Source organism: Odontomachus brunneus, unplaced genomic scaffold (genome assembly GCF_010583005.1).
Source record: "Odontomachus brunneus isolate Ranch 3 - 2012 unplaced genomic scaffold, Obru_v1 Obru_scaffold_156, whole genome shotgun sequence".
In the NCBI taxonomy this organism is placed as follows: domain Eukaryota; kingdom Metazoa; phylum Arthropoda; class Insecta; order Hymenoptera; family Formicidae; genus Odontomachus; species Odontomachus brunneus.
Window position 1 is genome coordinate 792340 of NW_022639606.1, and position 14482 is coordinate 806821.

Sequence of the window (14482 nt, forward strand, 5' to 3'; positions counted from 1 at the left end):
GGGGGGGGGGGGGTGTGAAAAGTAGGCGGACGGAGGTTTTGCGCGGGGTTCAACATTTAAAGTGACTGTAACTCTGCGACTGTGTCTCTGTGTGCGTGTGTCTGTACGGCGTCGTGTAAACGTAACAGAACTTTACATGCAGATCCTCGCCGACCGGGCGTTGATTGATGAGAGTGATGGAGCCTGCCGGGAGCGCCTCCTTTGACTTCGAGCCCTTCGTGATCTCGCGGAACTCCTCTGTGTAGTCCTGCATAATAGCATAACGTCCCAAAACAATCACATGCATGCATTCCAGAAAAATCGTTGTGGGCTTTTTCTTTCTTTCTCTCTCTCTCTCCCTCTCTCTCACCGGCTATCTTTTTCTCGTTCTACATTTTTTTAGGCATACGTAATGTTATCGTTGGTAGTTCTCGATTTCGTTTCGAGTTACTCAAGGAAAACCGAGGCGAGAGAGGTGGCGATGGGGTGTGGGCGTTACTCTCGCAACGAATTTAACCCTTGGACAGTGTGCGTTGACGGAAGAGAAGATACGCGTGACGTCGTTCACACGGACGACAAATCCGATCACACGTATAGTAGCGAGACACAGGTAGCTCTTCGGTGTAAGGCGTTGGATGTTAGTTAAACATAAAAACAATTTTCGATAACAAAGAAAAGGCTTCTGGCTTCTCGCCGCGGCAATCTCGACTTGTGGTATCAGAAGCGAAGAAATGTATACCCAAAATTTCTACGAAGTACGTCGAAATAAAAAGTCCAAAATATATCCAAAAAGTTACGCTTGCAATCGATTAAGCACACTTTTAAAATATTCTGAACACTTTCCTTTTGCTTTGACAATCAGTAAATAATCGTAAAATTAACGCGACAAAATAATGAGAAAGTGTAGGTTAAAAAGGGAGGTCGCAAGTTACACGTTAATTTTATGGCTATTTATTGATTGTTAGAGCAAAAGGAAAATATGTTCAGAATATTTTAGAAGTGTGCTTAATTGATTGCGGGTGTCATTTTCATTGATATATCTTTTTATCTTAACTTACTTTGTAGAAATTTTCGGCATGCATTTTCTTACTTCTGGCGTCGTCGATCAAGAATTACGCGGCGCTGAATCAGAAGTCTTAGTATTCGGCAACACTGATCGTAACCCGTAATCAGTATAAGCGGACGACGGATAAACTCGTGTTTTGTACAACGCTTCTTAACTAATCATTTTAGGATAAGCTATCACGATATAGAGAAATGTTCCGGACTGGAGCCATTGATAATTGTCTGGCTACTGAGTTGATGTCATTGGCAATTTTAACTGATAAAGTCACGTTGATTATGGGTTAAGAAGCTTAACAAAAATCGAAAAGAAAACGAAACACTTTTGTAAGCGAGGTGTTTTCTCAGAGGCAACTGTACAGAAGCATAATTTGATATTTGATACAATAATTACAGCCTGGGGGCGACGTCGACACAATGACGAACATAAGGGTTAAAAACGCTGATTGAGAGTAAGTCCGTTCTTTTTTATTCGAGTGTGTTAAGAGTGTATTACCCGTATCTCAAAAATAATGAGAAAATTAAAGATTAAACTGTATTTCATCTAAAGTCATCGCAAACAATTTAACATTGAGAGAGAGATTCAGAGTATGGATCAAAAATTACTCCACTTTTAAGTGTAAGCCCAGCAAATATGATGATGTCAATTGATATTTTAATGACGCATTAATGATGTCTCTAACGTCAATAATATGTCACTTGACGTCATCCTACTATTTGGGATTATTTTAGATCGTGCTGTCATGAAAATATATACTACTATCACATTACTATTTTTAGTAAAGGAAAAAATAATTAAAAAATGATGATAAAAATATTAATTTTTGTATATATGTATATGTTTTAAATATTCGAAATTATATGTGCAAAAAGCTTTATCATAGTTAATTATAGTTTAGATATTTTAAAAGATCAGAAATAATAGACAGATAAAAATATGACGTTAAAGTAAAATATTTGACTGCATATCGTATGTATTTACCATGCGTTTTTGATTGGAAAATAGAAGTATTACCTGTATTTCTAATTTTTAGCGTACCTAGAGACCATACGAGCAATACATCCTTAAGTTTTACCTCGTTATTTTAGCGCGAATACAAATGTACACGATTTTCTCGCGTCATCGTTCGTTCTCGCAAAAATCAATACGTCCCGTTCGTTACTTTAACGCAGGCGAAATCTATCTTTCATTTTCTTTTAATAGAAATACCAATACACTTATTTTTAGCCCCTGTGTACCCCGGGGGAATTGCAGCAAATGTCACTGTTTTATTCTTTCTTGGGCCGAGTGCCAGGAATAAAAGAAGAAAAATACACCGAGGCGCACATAACGACCAACGAGTAACAGTGAAATTATTGTAAAAAAAGGGGCGGGGGAGCTATATAGAGTAATATTCAGTCCACGCTACAGCTATATGTTGTCTAACAACAGATCTTCAACCACGAGCAGGGCTGTTACATGCGACAGTAGAGCTTTCGTTAGTGCACGGTGACGATAAGCGTCCAGCGACTCACCTCGAACTGCGGCCAATTCATAGCCATATTTACGCCATGATTATTGGACCACCATTTGAGGTCTTTTTCGTGGTCGGCGTTGTTTATCGTGTGATAGAACTCCTCATATATTTGCGGAAGCCTGAAAAATTGCAATGTATTTGTCATGATATAATAACAACAATAACAATAATACGCGACCTGAATAAGATGTCCGATAAATCATGACACAGTCATTGTGTGTAGGTAGAACTCATCAAATTGAATGAAAAATTTTTCTACTGTTTCGCAAACAAATCACGTCAGATTTTGAGTTATCAATTAAAGAAGATTAGTGAATGATTAAGCGCGATACGGTGAGATCTGCCGTTGTGTGCTTGTGCATTAGATAAAACTGAACGAAAAGGCCCTTTTGCGAACGAGTACGTAGTTTCGCGGCGAGAAACTAGGAGCCTTAATGAACTTAATTCCGAATATGTAATATATTTGTGCGCACTTAACCTCCCATGAGAAGAGCGTTGTTGAGTCCACCACCAGAATTGAATATAATGTGGGAGGAATATGTTGTCACTCCTCCTGGGAAGTGCCTGATAGATAGAATTTTAGTTATTAATTGAGGCACTTGGTCGCGGCTATTATGATTTATGATGTTAGAAGAATGAGAAAATACACGTTAAAAATTTTTGCCAAATACGTTGAAATAAAATTATATTTTTACAAAATGATACTTGTAATCGATCAAATAAACTCGTAAAATAGTCTGGACACTCTTTATTCTAATGATCAATAAATAACCGTAAAATTACCATGTCAAAATCATGAGAAAAGATAGATTAGAAAGGAAGGTTGCATGTCGCATTAATTTTACAGTTATTCATTGATTATTCGAACAAAAGAAAAGTGTTCGTACTATTTCACAAATCTGCTTGACTTATTGCAAGTGTAATTTTTTGGATGTATCTTTTTATTTCAACTCACTTATAAGAATTTTGGATATGCGTTTCTTCATCAATCAAGAGAGTTCCGCAGCCAGGAATTATAAAGAAGATTGATGCCTTATCGTGCACGATTATGCAGCAATCTTCTTTAGTTAATAACTAAAAATCTACGTGGTCATTTGAAAAATAGTAAAGGACGTTTTTGTTCAGTTTGATCTAATATACAAGCGCACACATGACGACAGACATTGCTATCATAGCTCGTCTATTTTATCGCGCGTGATCATTCACCAATCTGTTTTAATTAACAACTCAAAATTTTACGTAATGTTCGTTCGTATCGTTTGCGAAATGATAGAGGAATTGTGTGTTCAGTTTGAAGAGTTTTACTTGCATATAACGAATATGTCATGAATTGTCAGGCATTCTGTATATTCGTGAAACCTGGCAGTAGAGATACGGAATTAAAATCCCAGCTTAATTCGAATCATCTTTGACAATACAAACCGCGTTAATTAAACGCCCGCGCTTGAATATGATAGACAATCGCATCGCGTGTTTGCACGCCGGGCACATTGATTATTCAGAATGGAAATACTTAAAATCTACAGTTGCGAGTTGCGCATTACATGTAGTTACGCGGTAATGGAGAAGGGCTTACACTGGATCCTGCGAGATATTCAGACACTTGTGAATACCGAACAAGACGTCTTTGAAGAACTGAAGTCGCTGCGCTTCCATCTCCTGACACTTCTCAAACACTTGCGTCATGTCCTCCATGTACTTTGGATTGTACTGATTGATTTCCTGAAGCGCCGCCTCGTATTTCTCTTTCGCCTTTTGCACCTCCTCCTTCGTTTTCTGCACCCTGTCCTGCATCTTCTTCACCTATCGAAAGACATGAAAACACTTAGAAACTTTACAGACAACGTTCTCCTTTATAACGCGTTGGCTCGAAGGTAAAGACTTCGGTACTATGAAACGCGGTCTAAAAATGCCAAGTTCGACAAGTCTCGCTCATTAATAACCGAGGCGAAGCGGAAGTTTCACATTGAGAGTAAAAATACCTAAAAAATAAAAAAACATTTATTGGATGGATACTAATAATATATTTACTTATATCAAAATTATTTTATATAAATAAAATAAACAGTTGCTTTCATGAAAGTAAAGGTTTTAAAGAAATGTATATTTTGTTATTTGAGAAATATTTTATATTAGTGCACAGAAAAAAATTAGTATCTATTTAAAATTAATATACTCAGATTAAAAATCATTGTTTTATGTATATAAGCAACGATATATAATTTTGTTAGAAGAATTTTGAAGTCTTGAATTTCAACAATGTTATTTAAATTGAAATTTACTTGAATATAATAGAGAAAGTTTCATAAAAAATATAATATTATTTCGATGATAATGATATTTTCTTCCGATATTTAAAAACATATTCTCAATTTAATATCTTGTGGTTTCCATTCACGAAAATTATTTTTGTATAATAAGAATATATTTCTTCTATTGAATCATATGTAGTCAAATGTATTAACGTAAGTAACTTATTTTCGTTTAACATTATGTAATCTCATATCTCAAAGATACTTTTCAAACAAGAATATTCTTCTATATCTATAAGTATTAGTATTAGTATAAGTAAATATATTATTAATATCCATTGAATAAATATTTTTTATTTCTTATATACTTTTTCCTTCAGCAATGACGGTAAATATTTGTGAAATTACACGCATCATGTCGAGAAAACAATACGAACACAGCAGGCATTTTGTCTTCGTGTAATTTCACCCGTCGAGTCAAATTTATCGTTTCAGTATTGTTTCACGGAAAATTTGGAATCTGCAAGTGTCAATGAAAGCGAATGCAATCGACGGTCCCAATTCTTTACCCTGAAGAACGAGCCCATCGTCAAAAAGCTGCGGAGGATGCTTTTTGCGATATTAAACGTGAATGCCACATTGAGAAGGGAGGGAGATAGAGTAAATATACGATGGTTTTCGTTTATCAGAATGTGCGAATAAGTAAATAATCTAGCTATTAACTAAACCAAGCTACATGTCAAAACTGCGTACTGACTAAACTACTTATGTTGTCGTGCAACTATTCCTACACGATAAACAAATTAAATAACAGTCATCAGCAATGATATAATTTGCATTCCTGAAGTATCCTCGACTTAATATCGAGGCTTCAATATCTTCGGAGAATTTTGAATAAAAAGTCAATTACTGTGCGCAGAATGTCGATCTATTCTTCGGTTATATAATTTTGTAATGATTCTTATCATAAAATTACGTCTGCGTATATAAATATACGTCACAGCCTTTTAATCAGATATACGCGATTTTCAGGGGAAGTTAAAATTTCCCGCGGTGATGCAGTAAATTTCACTGTTTTACATAATTGCACAATTATGGCGTTTACTTTCTGACCGCGTGGAATCGCATCACGTAAAGGTTGAGGTCGTTTGAAGCAAAATTTATGTCGTTACTGGATCTTACGAAAAAACACCGGACGTCTGCTCGGCCATTATGTGCCGCGAGCGCTCTAAGGACTCAAAGAGGTTTACCTATATCGACTCATGAATTATACATATTTCATGCACGTGCGCCGCATTTCTCATGTTTATACCGGTTTTGAGTTAACTAAATTATGGTAATAAATGTCGCAGTGTGTGTTCTTGCTATTACGAAAAATGCCTAATCAATTGGTGTGTTGCAAAATATATTCCGGTTGTTCTCCATGCAATTCAAAACAATCGAGATGTGTAAAATTCAATGTAAAATGTCGCGAATTATTTGTTTGCGATATTTATAACTCTTAAACGTTTATTCATTTGCGTCGCATAGTAAGATAATACGTCGATAATAAACTTTACACATGGAAAAAACCAAGTTTGACTGGATTAACCACATTTCTGATGAAATATAAACAAGTCAGAAATTATGATTGAAGCTACCAGAATTCTGTTCAAATTAACAAGATTTCTGATTAACTCTGGTTCGTTCATATTTCCCATTTGGTTAATTCCAACAAGAGTTTTTTCAGTACAAGAAATTAAAGCTATAATTATTGTTACAAGGGCAAAATTAAATGATTGTTGTTGACACGTAATGTGATTAAGATATATTAATATAATGTTTTATATCAATAAATATAATGTACGAGATTCGCAATAAAAAATCTTTCTATATGTTAATTCTCTAATTATTTTACAATCCGGATATTTCTTTATCAACAATACTTCCGAGATAACAATTGCGTGAGTGTAAACGAGCAGACTACAAGGAGAGATACTTTATTTAAAATAAAAATAAGAATAAAAAATGGATCGACATCAGAGAATACGCGTGATGAAGAGAAAGCACGCGGATCTTTCTCACAAAGGCATTTATGTGGCGTTTCATCTCGTTTTTTTTGTTTCTCGCGCGTTCTGATCTCGATTCATTCGATCGACTCAGGGGGGATACTTCTCGCGCGGTGATCGAATAGACCTGAGAGAGCCGGGGTTTCTCTTACCAGCAGAGCCTTCTGCAATAACAGAAAAAAGATACGAAACATCAATCAAGAGACATGCAGCATGCAACGTCATATACATACAAACTGAATGTCGCCTATTTTATTATTCCTAAGGATTTTTGGCACTCTGAGGCTCCATGCACCACATCCACATTCTGTCATCTAAAAACGTCGTTAGCCGTCTTTCAGAGATGTCTATCGCCGATCCTGCATTATTATATAGTGCATACTCGACTTAAGTGCGTTTGCAATTAATGTTTGCTGCATTCTGCTCTACTGTTCTTAGAATTAAAAGAGAGTCACGAAACGCGCGCGGAATTCGAGAGTTTCTCCACTCCTCCGTTCTTACGCTTAAATAAATCTCTCGACGGTGTCGTACCAGTATCGTTACTACCGATAACTCGAACGATAGCGACGAGAAAGAATAAAACCCGAACGGAAAATTGCAAGTGTTTTTCCCCGTTGCGTTACAGCTTCGTTTCATCATTTGTGTAATTGCTGCTGTACAAGAAGCGCTATGAAATATTTATGTTAGTCTCTACAGAGTGACCAGCACTCGATGTCATTTCCTGGACGAGAATAGTTGGACGAGAGAACACACACATATATATATATATATGTATATATACACACACACACTCATAATAAAACATACATACATAGACATGCAATAGAGGGAGAGACACTTCGCGCGGATAAAGAAGCGAATGAGTCGCGTCGTTAGATCATCGCGAAAACGTTGACAGAGGATAGACAGAGATGAGAGTTATAGAGGAGCATGCGAGTAATTCTTAGGAGTACACAAGGTATAACGTACGTTTTCAGAGCCTCGGGCCATCTGTAAATAATACTTGCTAAAGAACAACTGTATCTACTGTATGAGATAAAGGCGGCGCGTGTGCATGATCGAGATGCAAGACTAACGGTAATATATACGTGTGTACATATGTTATAATATATTGCTATCGTGCACGGAAAAAAAGATTTGGTTGAGTTAACCAAATATATAGTCGAATACAAACGATCCAGAAATTCCTATTGAAGTAATCCGAATTCTGTTTAAGTTAATAAGATTTTTGGTAGACTAACCAAACATGTCTGGTTATTTAATCAGATATGTTTGGTTAAATAACCAGACATGCTTAGTTAGTCTACCAAAAATCTTTTTAACTTAAACAGAATTCGGGTTATTTCAATCGGAATTTCTGGATCGTTCATATTCAACCAGATATTTGGTTAATTCAACCAAATCTTTTTTTTCCGTGTGGTGCGCATCTGTATATCAGTCGACAGTCTCATTGCTTCGGAAAGTTTACAACGTAAAAGAAACAACGTCGCCGCTTTAAAGCTTATCTAGACAAACTTACATAATCGCATGTCGTTTTGTGAGAGAAAAAATATCTAAAAAATTAAAAAACCATTTATTTGGTAAGTACTATATACTGCAAAAAACATTTTATATTTGTGTTAAAATTGTTTTGTATAGGTCTTTGTATAACATTTTTAACAAACTTTAATAATTTTCAAACAATTTTTAATGAATTTTTAACAACAGATTGTCGTTATGACTATTCTGTGTTGAGTTCATATTGATTTCTAGGTGCTAAAATAATAAAATTTACACGTACACTCTTGACATTTTATATATAAAATGTACAAATAAGTTGTGTTATCTGTTAATATATTTATTTTGTGTTAAATTAACATGAAAACTCGAGTGAATAAATTGGAACATGTAAAATGTATTAAATTTAACATAAAGTTGCTTGCAATATAATAACACGTTTACTTACATGTTTACTTAAATCTACATTCTTTTATATAAATAGAATAAACAACTGTTTTCGTGAAAAGCAAAAGTTCAGGAAGATGTATATTATGTTTTTTGAAAAATAGGTTTCCTCTCAATTAAAAAAAAAATATATATATTAATATATAAACTATGTTAACGTAACTATGTTATAGTACTTATCGAATAAAAAAATATTTGTTGTTTCTTAGATATTTTTTTCTTTCAGTGTATGCATCATGAAATCAATCAATCACGATCCGTGCAGCAAGAGGATATTTTTCATATTAGATTAGTTAATTTCCCTGTGCGTACGCATTATGTGACTTTGGATCGATCTGTTGTACGCATATTAACGCATATTTGTTTCTGCACGAAAACATACGTTCTTTCGACCGCGGTGGATTTCGATGACGTAAAGAAACGAATATAGGCGTTGCTTGATCGCTACGAATTGAAATAATAGATCCACCGTATGTACCGTTCGCGCCTCTCGCGCTCTATCGTCGGAATATTGGCGAAACAATATTTGACTTGTCAATATTAATTATCGTTTCACACGTTATTATACTTCCGCGTTACACCGCGAAATTTCGCGCAGCTGAATAACGCGAATAAAAATATCGACCAGGATATGTCCAGCGAATATCGAATATATACGTTACATTTTTGCGGAAGGTGTTACGTGATGCGCGTCTGTGAACATGTTAATTGGAGTTAGACAAACTCGCGGCAGTCCGCGAGTTAGGCAGATTAGATCTGCAACGTGAGTTAATGAGCGCGCCAGCGATTTAAAAGCGAATGTGATGACGAAGTGATTTCTCTATAGTGATACGTGAACGTTGCGCCAGTCGTTGATAACACATTACGAGTGACAAGTGATATAATATGTGCGCGAGATACGGTGAATAGAATTAATTGCGAACAGCTCACCTGATCCGGGGAGAGGGAACTGTCCGCCGAGGCGTTCCTCTCCATGTTCGCCGCCGTTCGCTCGGTTTTACAGCTGTTGTGGTACTCCGACTTGGCTTTCTCGACCTTCTGCAGGAGTTTTGCCCACGGCTTCTGAGCCTTCTTGAACGCGTCCTCCATTTCCTTGCGCTCCTTTAGTGTCATCATCGACTGCAAACCAAACTCGCGCAATGTTAGTTACTATAGCTACTATAGAAAAAGAGAAGTACCGTTGGTAAAATTGATAGAAGCGGTAAATCTCGGACATCAGTCTTGCGTTCATAAGATAGATGGAAATAATGTGACCGTAAGGATGTAAAAGGCTTAATACGATATAAAATTAAATAAACAAAGAATTAATTAGGAGAAGATGCTGGTTTAGATAGATAAAAATGGGAGGTTTTTACGATTTTTTTTTCAAAGAAGTGAATAAAAATATCAATATGAGATTTTGAACATACATTATTTATCATTTAAGTATAACAAATTATGAAAAACAAATTAAAATCTCGTTCAGGTTCTCTCGAAGCAAGAACAAATTTATTCAAAGAAATAAATAAAAATAACAATATAGAGTCTTGATTATTATTGTCTTAAGTATAAAAAATATATAAAAAATTAAAATTTTGTCTAGGTTTTTTTATGTTAGGTGCAATGTCACCGGACGCTTCTAACAGACGCATTACAGATCGTATAATAATTTTACAATGGAAAATGGAACAAGAATATTTAAAAACTGTATTAGATTTAGTGAAAGACGTAATTTCACAATTCATGTTTAAATAAATAAAAATAATTTCTTTATATTTAAAACAATAATAAATAATATGATTCAAATTTTATATTAGTATTTTTATTTACTTCTCTCTTTAAAAAAAATTCGTAAAAGAATCTCCTTCGTAAAAAAAAGTTTGGTTGAATTAATGTGACAAAAATAACCAAACTCATTTTAGTTGAAGTAAACAGAATTTCTGGTTTTTATTTGGTTCAAATCTGGCTGTAAGAACCGAAACTTTTGTTTCTCTTAGCCAAAACGCGTTCGATTCTTTCATTGTCACATTAATTCATTTGTATCTCTATATAGATGTGCCATTTTTATTACCCTTCTCAAGATTTGGTTTAACGATTTCATCGTGTAACTACGAGCAAGATAGAAATATTATACGCGATGTTGAGGTGCGATCTGTAGGGAAAGGGCAACGTAAGACTGTACCTTGTGGTACGTATCCTTCTGCCACGTCTTCACCTGCTGGATAATATCGTTGCAGAGATTCTCCTTGACCCTGAGGTGAAGATCGCAAAGTCTGTCGGATTCCACGAGGACGCCCTTCCACGCCGCCTCGGTGGTACCATATTCGGGTCCTTTCTCGATCTTGTCGTTCCAATTCTTCGACCAATTCTTCAGCGCCTTGGCATAGCTCTTCTCGATCTCCGCCCTTTCCTGGACCAACGCTATTAGACTGTCGCAGAGCTTGTGCCCGTCCTCAATCCTCTTTGTGGTGCGCTTGTAATTGCCTGGCTCCCAGAACGAGTCCGACGTCGCTATCAGCATGTTGTCGTCGCTGTGATGTGACATCTTAGCCTAAGTCGAGAAACTCCTCTCACCTGGAAATAAAAGAAGAATATGCGGTCAAAGAGACGTTCACGCAATCCCGTAAGGAAAAGGAAAGAAGCAATGTCAATAACATTTCGTTTTCCTATCTCTGCGCCAAACGTTTAAAAAATCTTTAAAAATTATGTTGCGATTTGATAATTCAAGATCTAATCCATTCCTGGATTATCACATAGAAGCGAGACGTACTGAATGCACTGTCTGGTGATAAAGTATTGTGTGGTCGACGAAAGATAATTTTTTTCTGAAATATTTAGGACTTAAGAGTATATTACCCATATCTCAAAAATAATATGAAAAGTTTGAAAAAATATATCTATATTGCATCTAAAAGAGACACGAACAATTTGACATTAATTCAGAGTCTAGATCAAAAGTTATTTTATTCTGAAGTGTAAACTCTAGCAAATATATTGACGTCAAACAAAATATTGATGTCGTACATCATTTATGGAAACATAAATATACATTTGTTATGGAAATATATGACGTCACTAGCTTCAATAAAAGAAAAGAGATAATGAAAAAATAATAACAGGAATCTCAATTTTTGTATACGAGTACTTTAAGTATTCAAAATGACACATACAAAATTTCATTGTGACTCACAAAAGAAAAAGTTTAAAAATCAAGAATGATATAAAATAAAAAAATAGTCTATAAGGAGGTAGTGTTAAAGTAAAATATGTTGTAAAATATGTTAGTGAACTGTGTAGTATATACAGTGTGTTTGACGCAAGATATACAAAACTACGTGCAACGATAGAGCAGGTCAAGCTAAACTGACGAGGACTATTGGCATTCTGCAAACTAATCACACAAAATTTTGACATATTAATGGAAAAAGATTGACATGCTCTACACTTTAGACGTGATTTTGTATGTCTTGCGTCAAACGCTCTGCATATACGTGTTTTTACACAGAAAATAAAAATATTCACGTATTCCTGATTTTTCCAGTGACATTTTGCGGAAGCTATACGGGCAATACATCTTTAAACTATCGAACCAATATAATTCTCGAAAGACTTGGCGGGAAAATGCCCTTGTTGACACTCCTCTTTTGCGCGTGACCCGGAGTTTTACGCGCGGTGTAAAGAGTTCTTTGCTGGTCTGGAATTCTTTTATGCGTTCAATATCTGTCATATTGATAACGGTAAAAACGTTCCTCCTCGCGAATTATGGTTATTACGCGTGTGCGCGGAATTATCGTTAGCAATTATTGACAAACGTAAATTGCGCTTTGTTGGAAGACTTGTTTGATGAAGAATATTATGGAGATAAGAGGAAGAGACGTCTCGTAGAGAGGTCTCCTCAGGAAAATCGTAGATCGAAGGTTCATATACAATTGAACGCGGATAAAGAATGGAGTATGCGCTTGATTAGGAATGTAGGCAATTATGCGTGATATTACCAGCGTTGTGCGTAGTATCATGTGGCATGTGCCACTTGAGTATCTCTTCACGTGGCTCGTCTATGTTTACTTAAGCGATAACTTATGAAAGATTCGGGAAACATGCAAATTCGCTCTGCAAATGTATCGTAAACACGCGAGCATATTCAAATATTCGTCTGATTTCAAGTTCCAACACAATCGTACACACATACACTGAGAAAAAGATATTTAAAAATTATGAAGTGAGTATCATTAACTTTACTCAAATCAAAATTCTCTTTATTTAAAACGAGTATTGTTTACTTAAACCGAGTAACACAATACTCAATTTAAATGAAAAGAATTTTGATTTAAGGGGACTAGAACGGTTTCATCTTCCGAAAATTAAGTGAAACTCGAATGACAATTGTCGACGAACGAATAAATATACAAGGTTTGTTTTTTTTTAGTTTTTATACATACTTTTAGGAATATAATAAGAGGTAGAAGTTCAAAAAATATTAATAATTGAGTGAGATATTGTTAAATTTAAAAAATTTTTGCGGTTTTGCCACGATTCTGGGAAAGCGAGTTGGAATTTTTTAATGCGCCAAGCGTCATTTTATAGATGAGATTCCACTCTATAGATTGAACCGAAATGGAACTAAAAATCTAACAAATTAGAGAAATAGCGGACAAAAAACCGAAAATGTCTAAAAATTCAAGTTATTTCGGGTCGTTTCTCCCTGATGAAGCGGACTGAAATGTTCGCGAAACGTCGGAATCAAACAAAGATAAATTCACGCGGCTCAAGCCCGGAAACCCCAAATCTAATATGCATGGATCCCGCAAAAGCCTAAAAAATCAATTCAAGTTATTTATTGTTAAAACGGTATTAAAAAATTAATTTTTATATGCAAACTTTGGTTCAATTTATGCAGTACGTCTGTATCTTTAATTAAAAAAAAGATCAAGTCGATATCTTCAGCCGTTCTTGAGTTATCATGGCAAACCGAGCGAAAAATGCTGTTTTGAAAGATAAACGACCGATTACTTCTACTACCGACTGACCGATTGTTCTCGTCTCCTTAGTTGTTACTCACATATTTGTTAGCAGTGACTTCCACACGCCTATAGCCTTTGTTTCCAATGTTATTATTTCTAAGGTTTCGAACTGTTATTACTGTTTATCAGTTTGTTTTAAATAAACAGTATCTACTTTTCTTACACATGATCACGCGCCGCCTCACATTTTTCGCTTTCCTGAACTTAATTTTGCGAACATCGAGGTTCTTTTTGCGCCAAAATGTTCTGAAAGAGTTGTACTAAACGATTATGTAAAAACCCAAAAATCGATTTTTTAAAGATTTCAAATCGTTCTAATCCTCTTAAATAAATATGTTAATGGTACCCATCTAAGTAGTATTCTGTGTTTCCCGGAGAGTCGTTTATTATAGTGCATAATGTATGTCTAATGGGAAAGTTTAAAATTCTATAACTTCGTGTGTTGAGGCTGTCAGGTCAATTTGCGTATATTCTCTGAAATATCCGCAGTCTCTTTGCTTTGCACTTGCCGCGTCGCCGTCTCTCTCGATTTATTTTACACGTCAAGAAATTGCAAGTCCTTCAGGTCACCGACGAGAAATTTACGAGTTGTAACGTTACGAGCTACACGGATGTTTCGACGCGGGAACGTTAAATATTTGCTGGGACGAGCATGGCAGTTATTGGATTATACCTCTCGG

The 14482-nt window shown here is 35.4% G+C and overlaps 1 protein-coding gene across 4 annotated transcripts in view; it reads right to left on the reverse strand.

The window, feature by feature from the left end:
* Positions 1-14482, reverse strand: part of LOC116850822 (protein kinase C and casein kinase substrate in neurons protein 1) — a 49895-nt gene that overhangs the window by 7652 nt on the left and 27761 nt on the right. Inside the window, exons 2-7 of one of the 4 annotated variants that reach the window (XM_032829526.1) lie at positions 10964-11355; positions 9733-9921; positions 7011-7022; positions 4135-4361; positions 2557-2677; positions 137-247 (exon numbers count right to left, since the gene is read on the reverse strand). In XM_032829526.1, coding sequence (XP_032685417.1) covers positions 137-247; positions 2557-2677; positions 4135-4361; positions 7011-7022; positions 9733-9921; positions 10964-11326 — 1023 coding nt within the window. In that variant the 5' untranslated portion in view covers positions 11327-11355. Of the gene's footprint in view, positions 1-136; positions 248-2556; positions 2678-4134; positions 4362-7010; positions 7023-7827; positions 7849-9732; positions 9922-10963; positions 11356-14482 lie in introns of all 4 variants that reach the window. The other 3 variants (XM_032829525.1, XM_032829527.1, XM_032829528.1) reach the window with 3 other exon arrangements.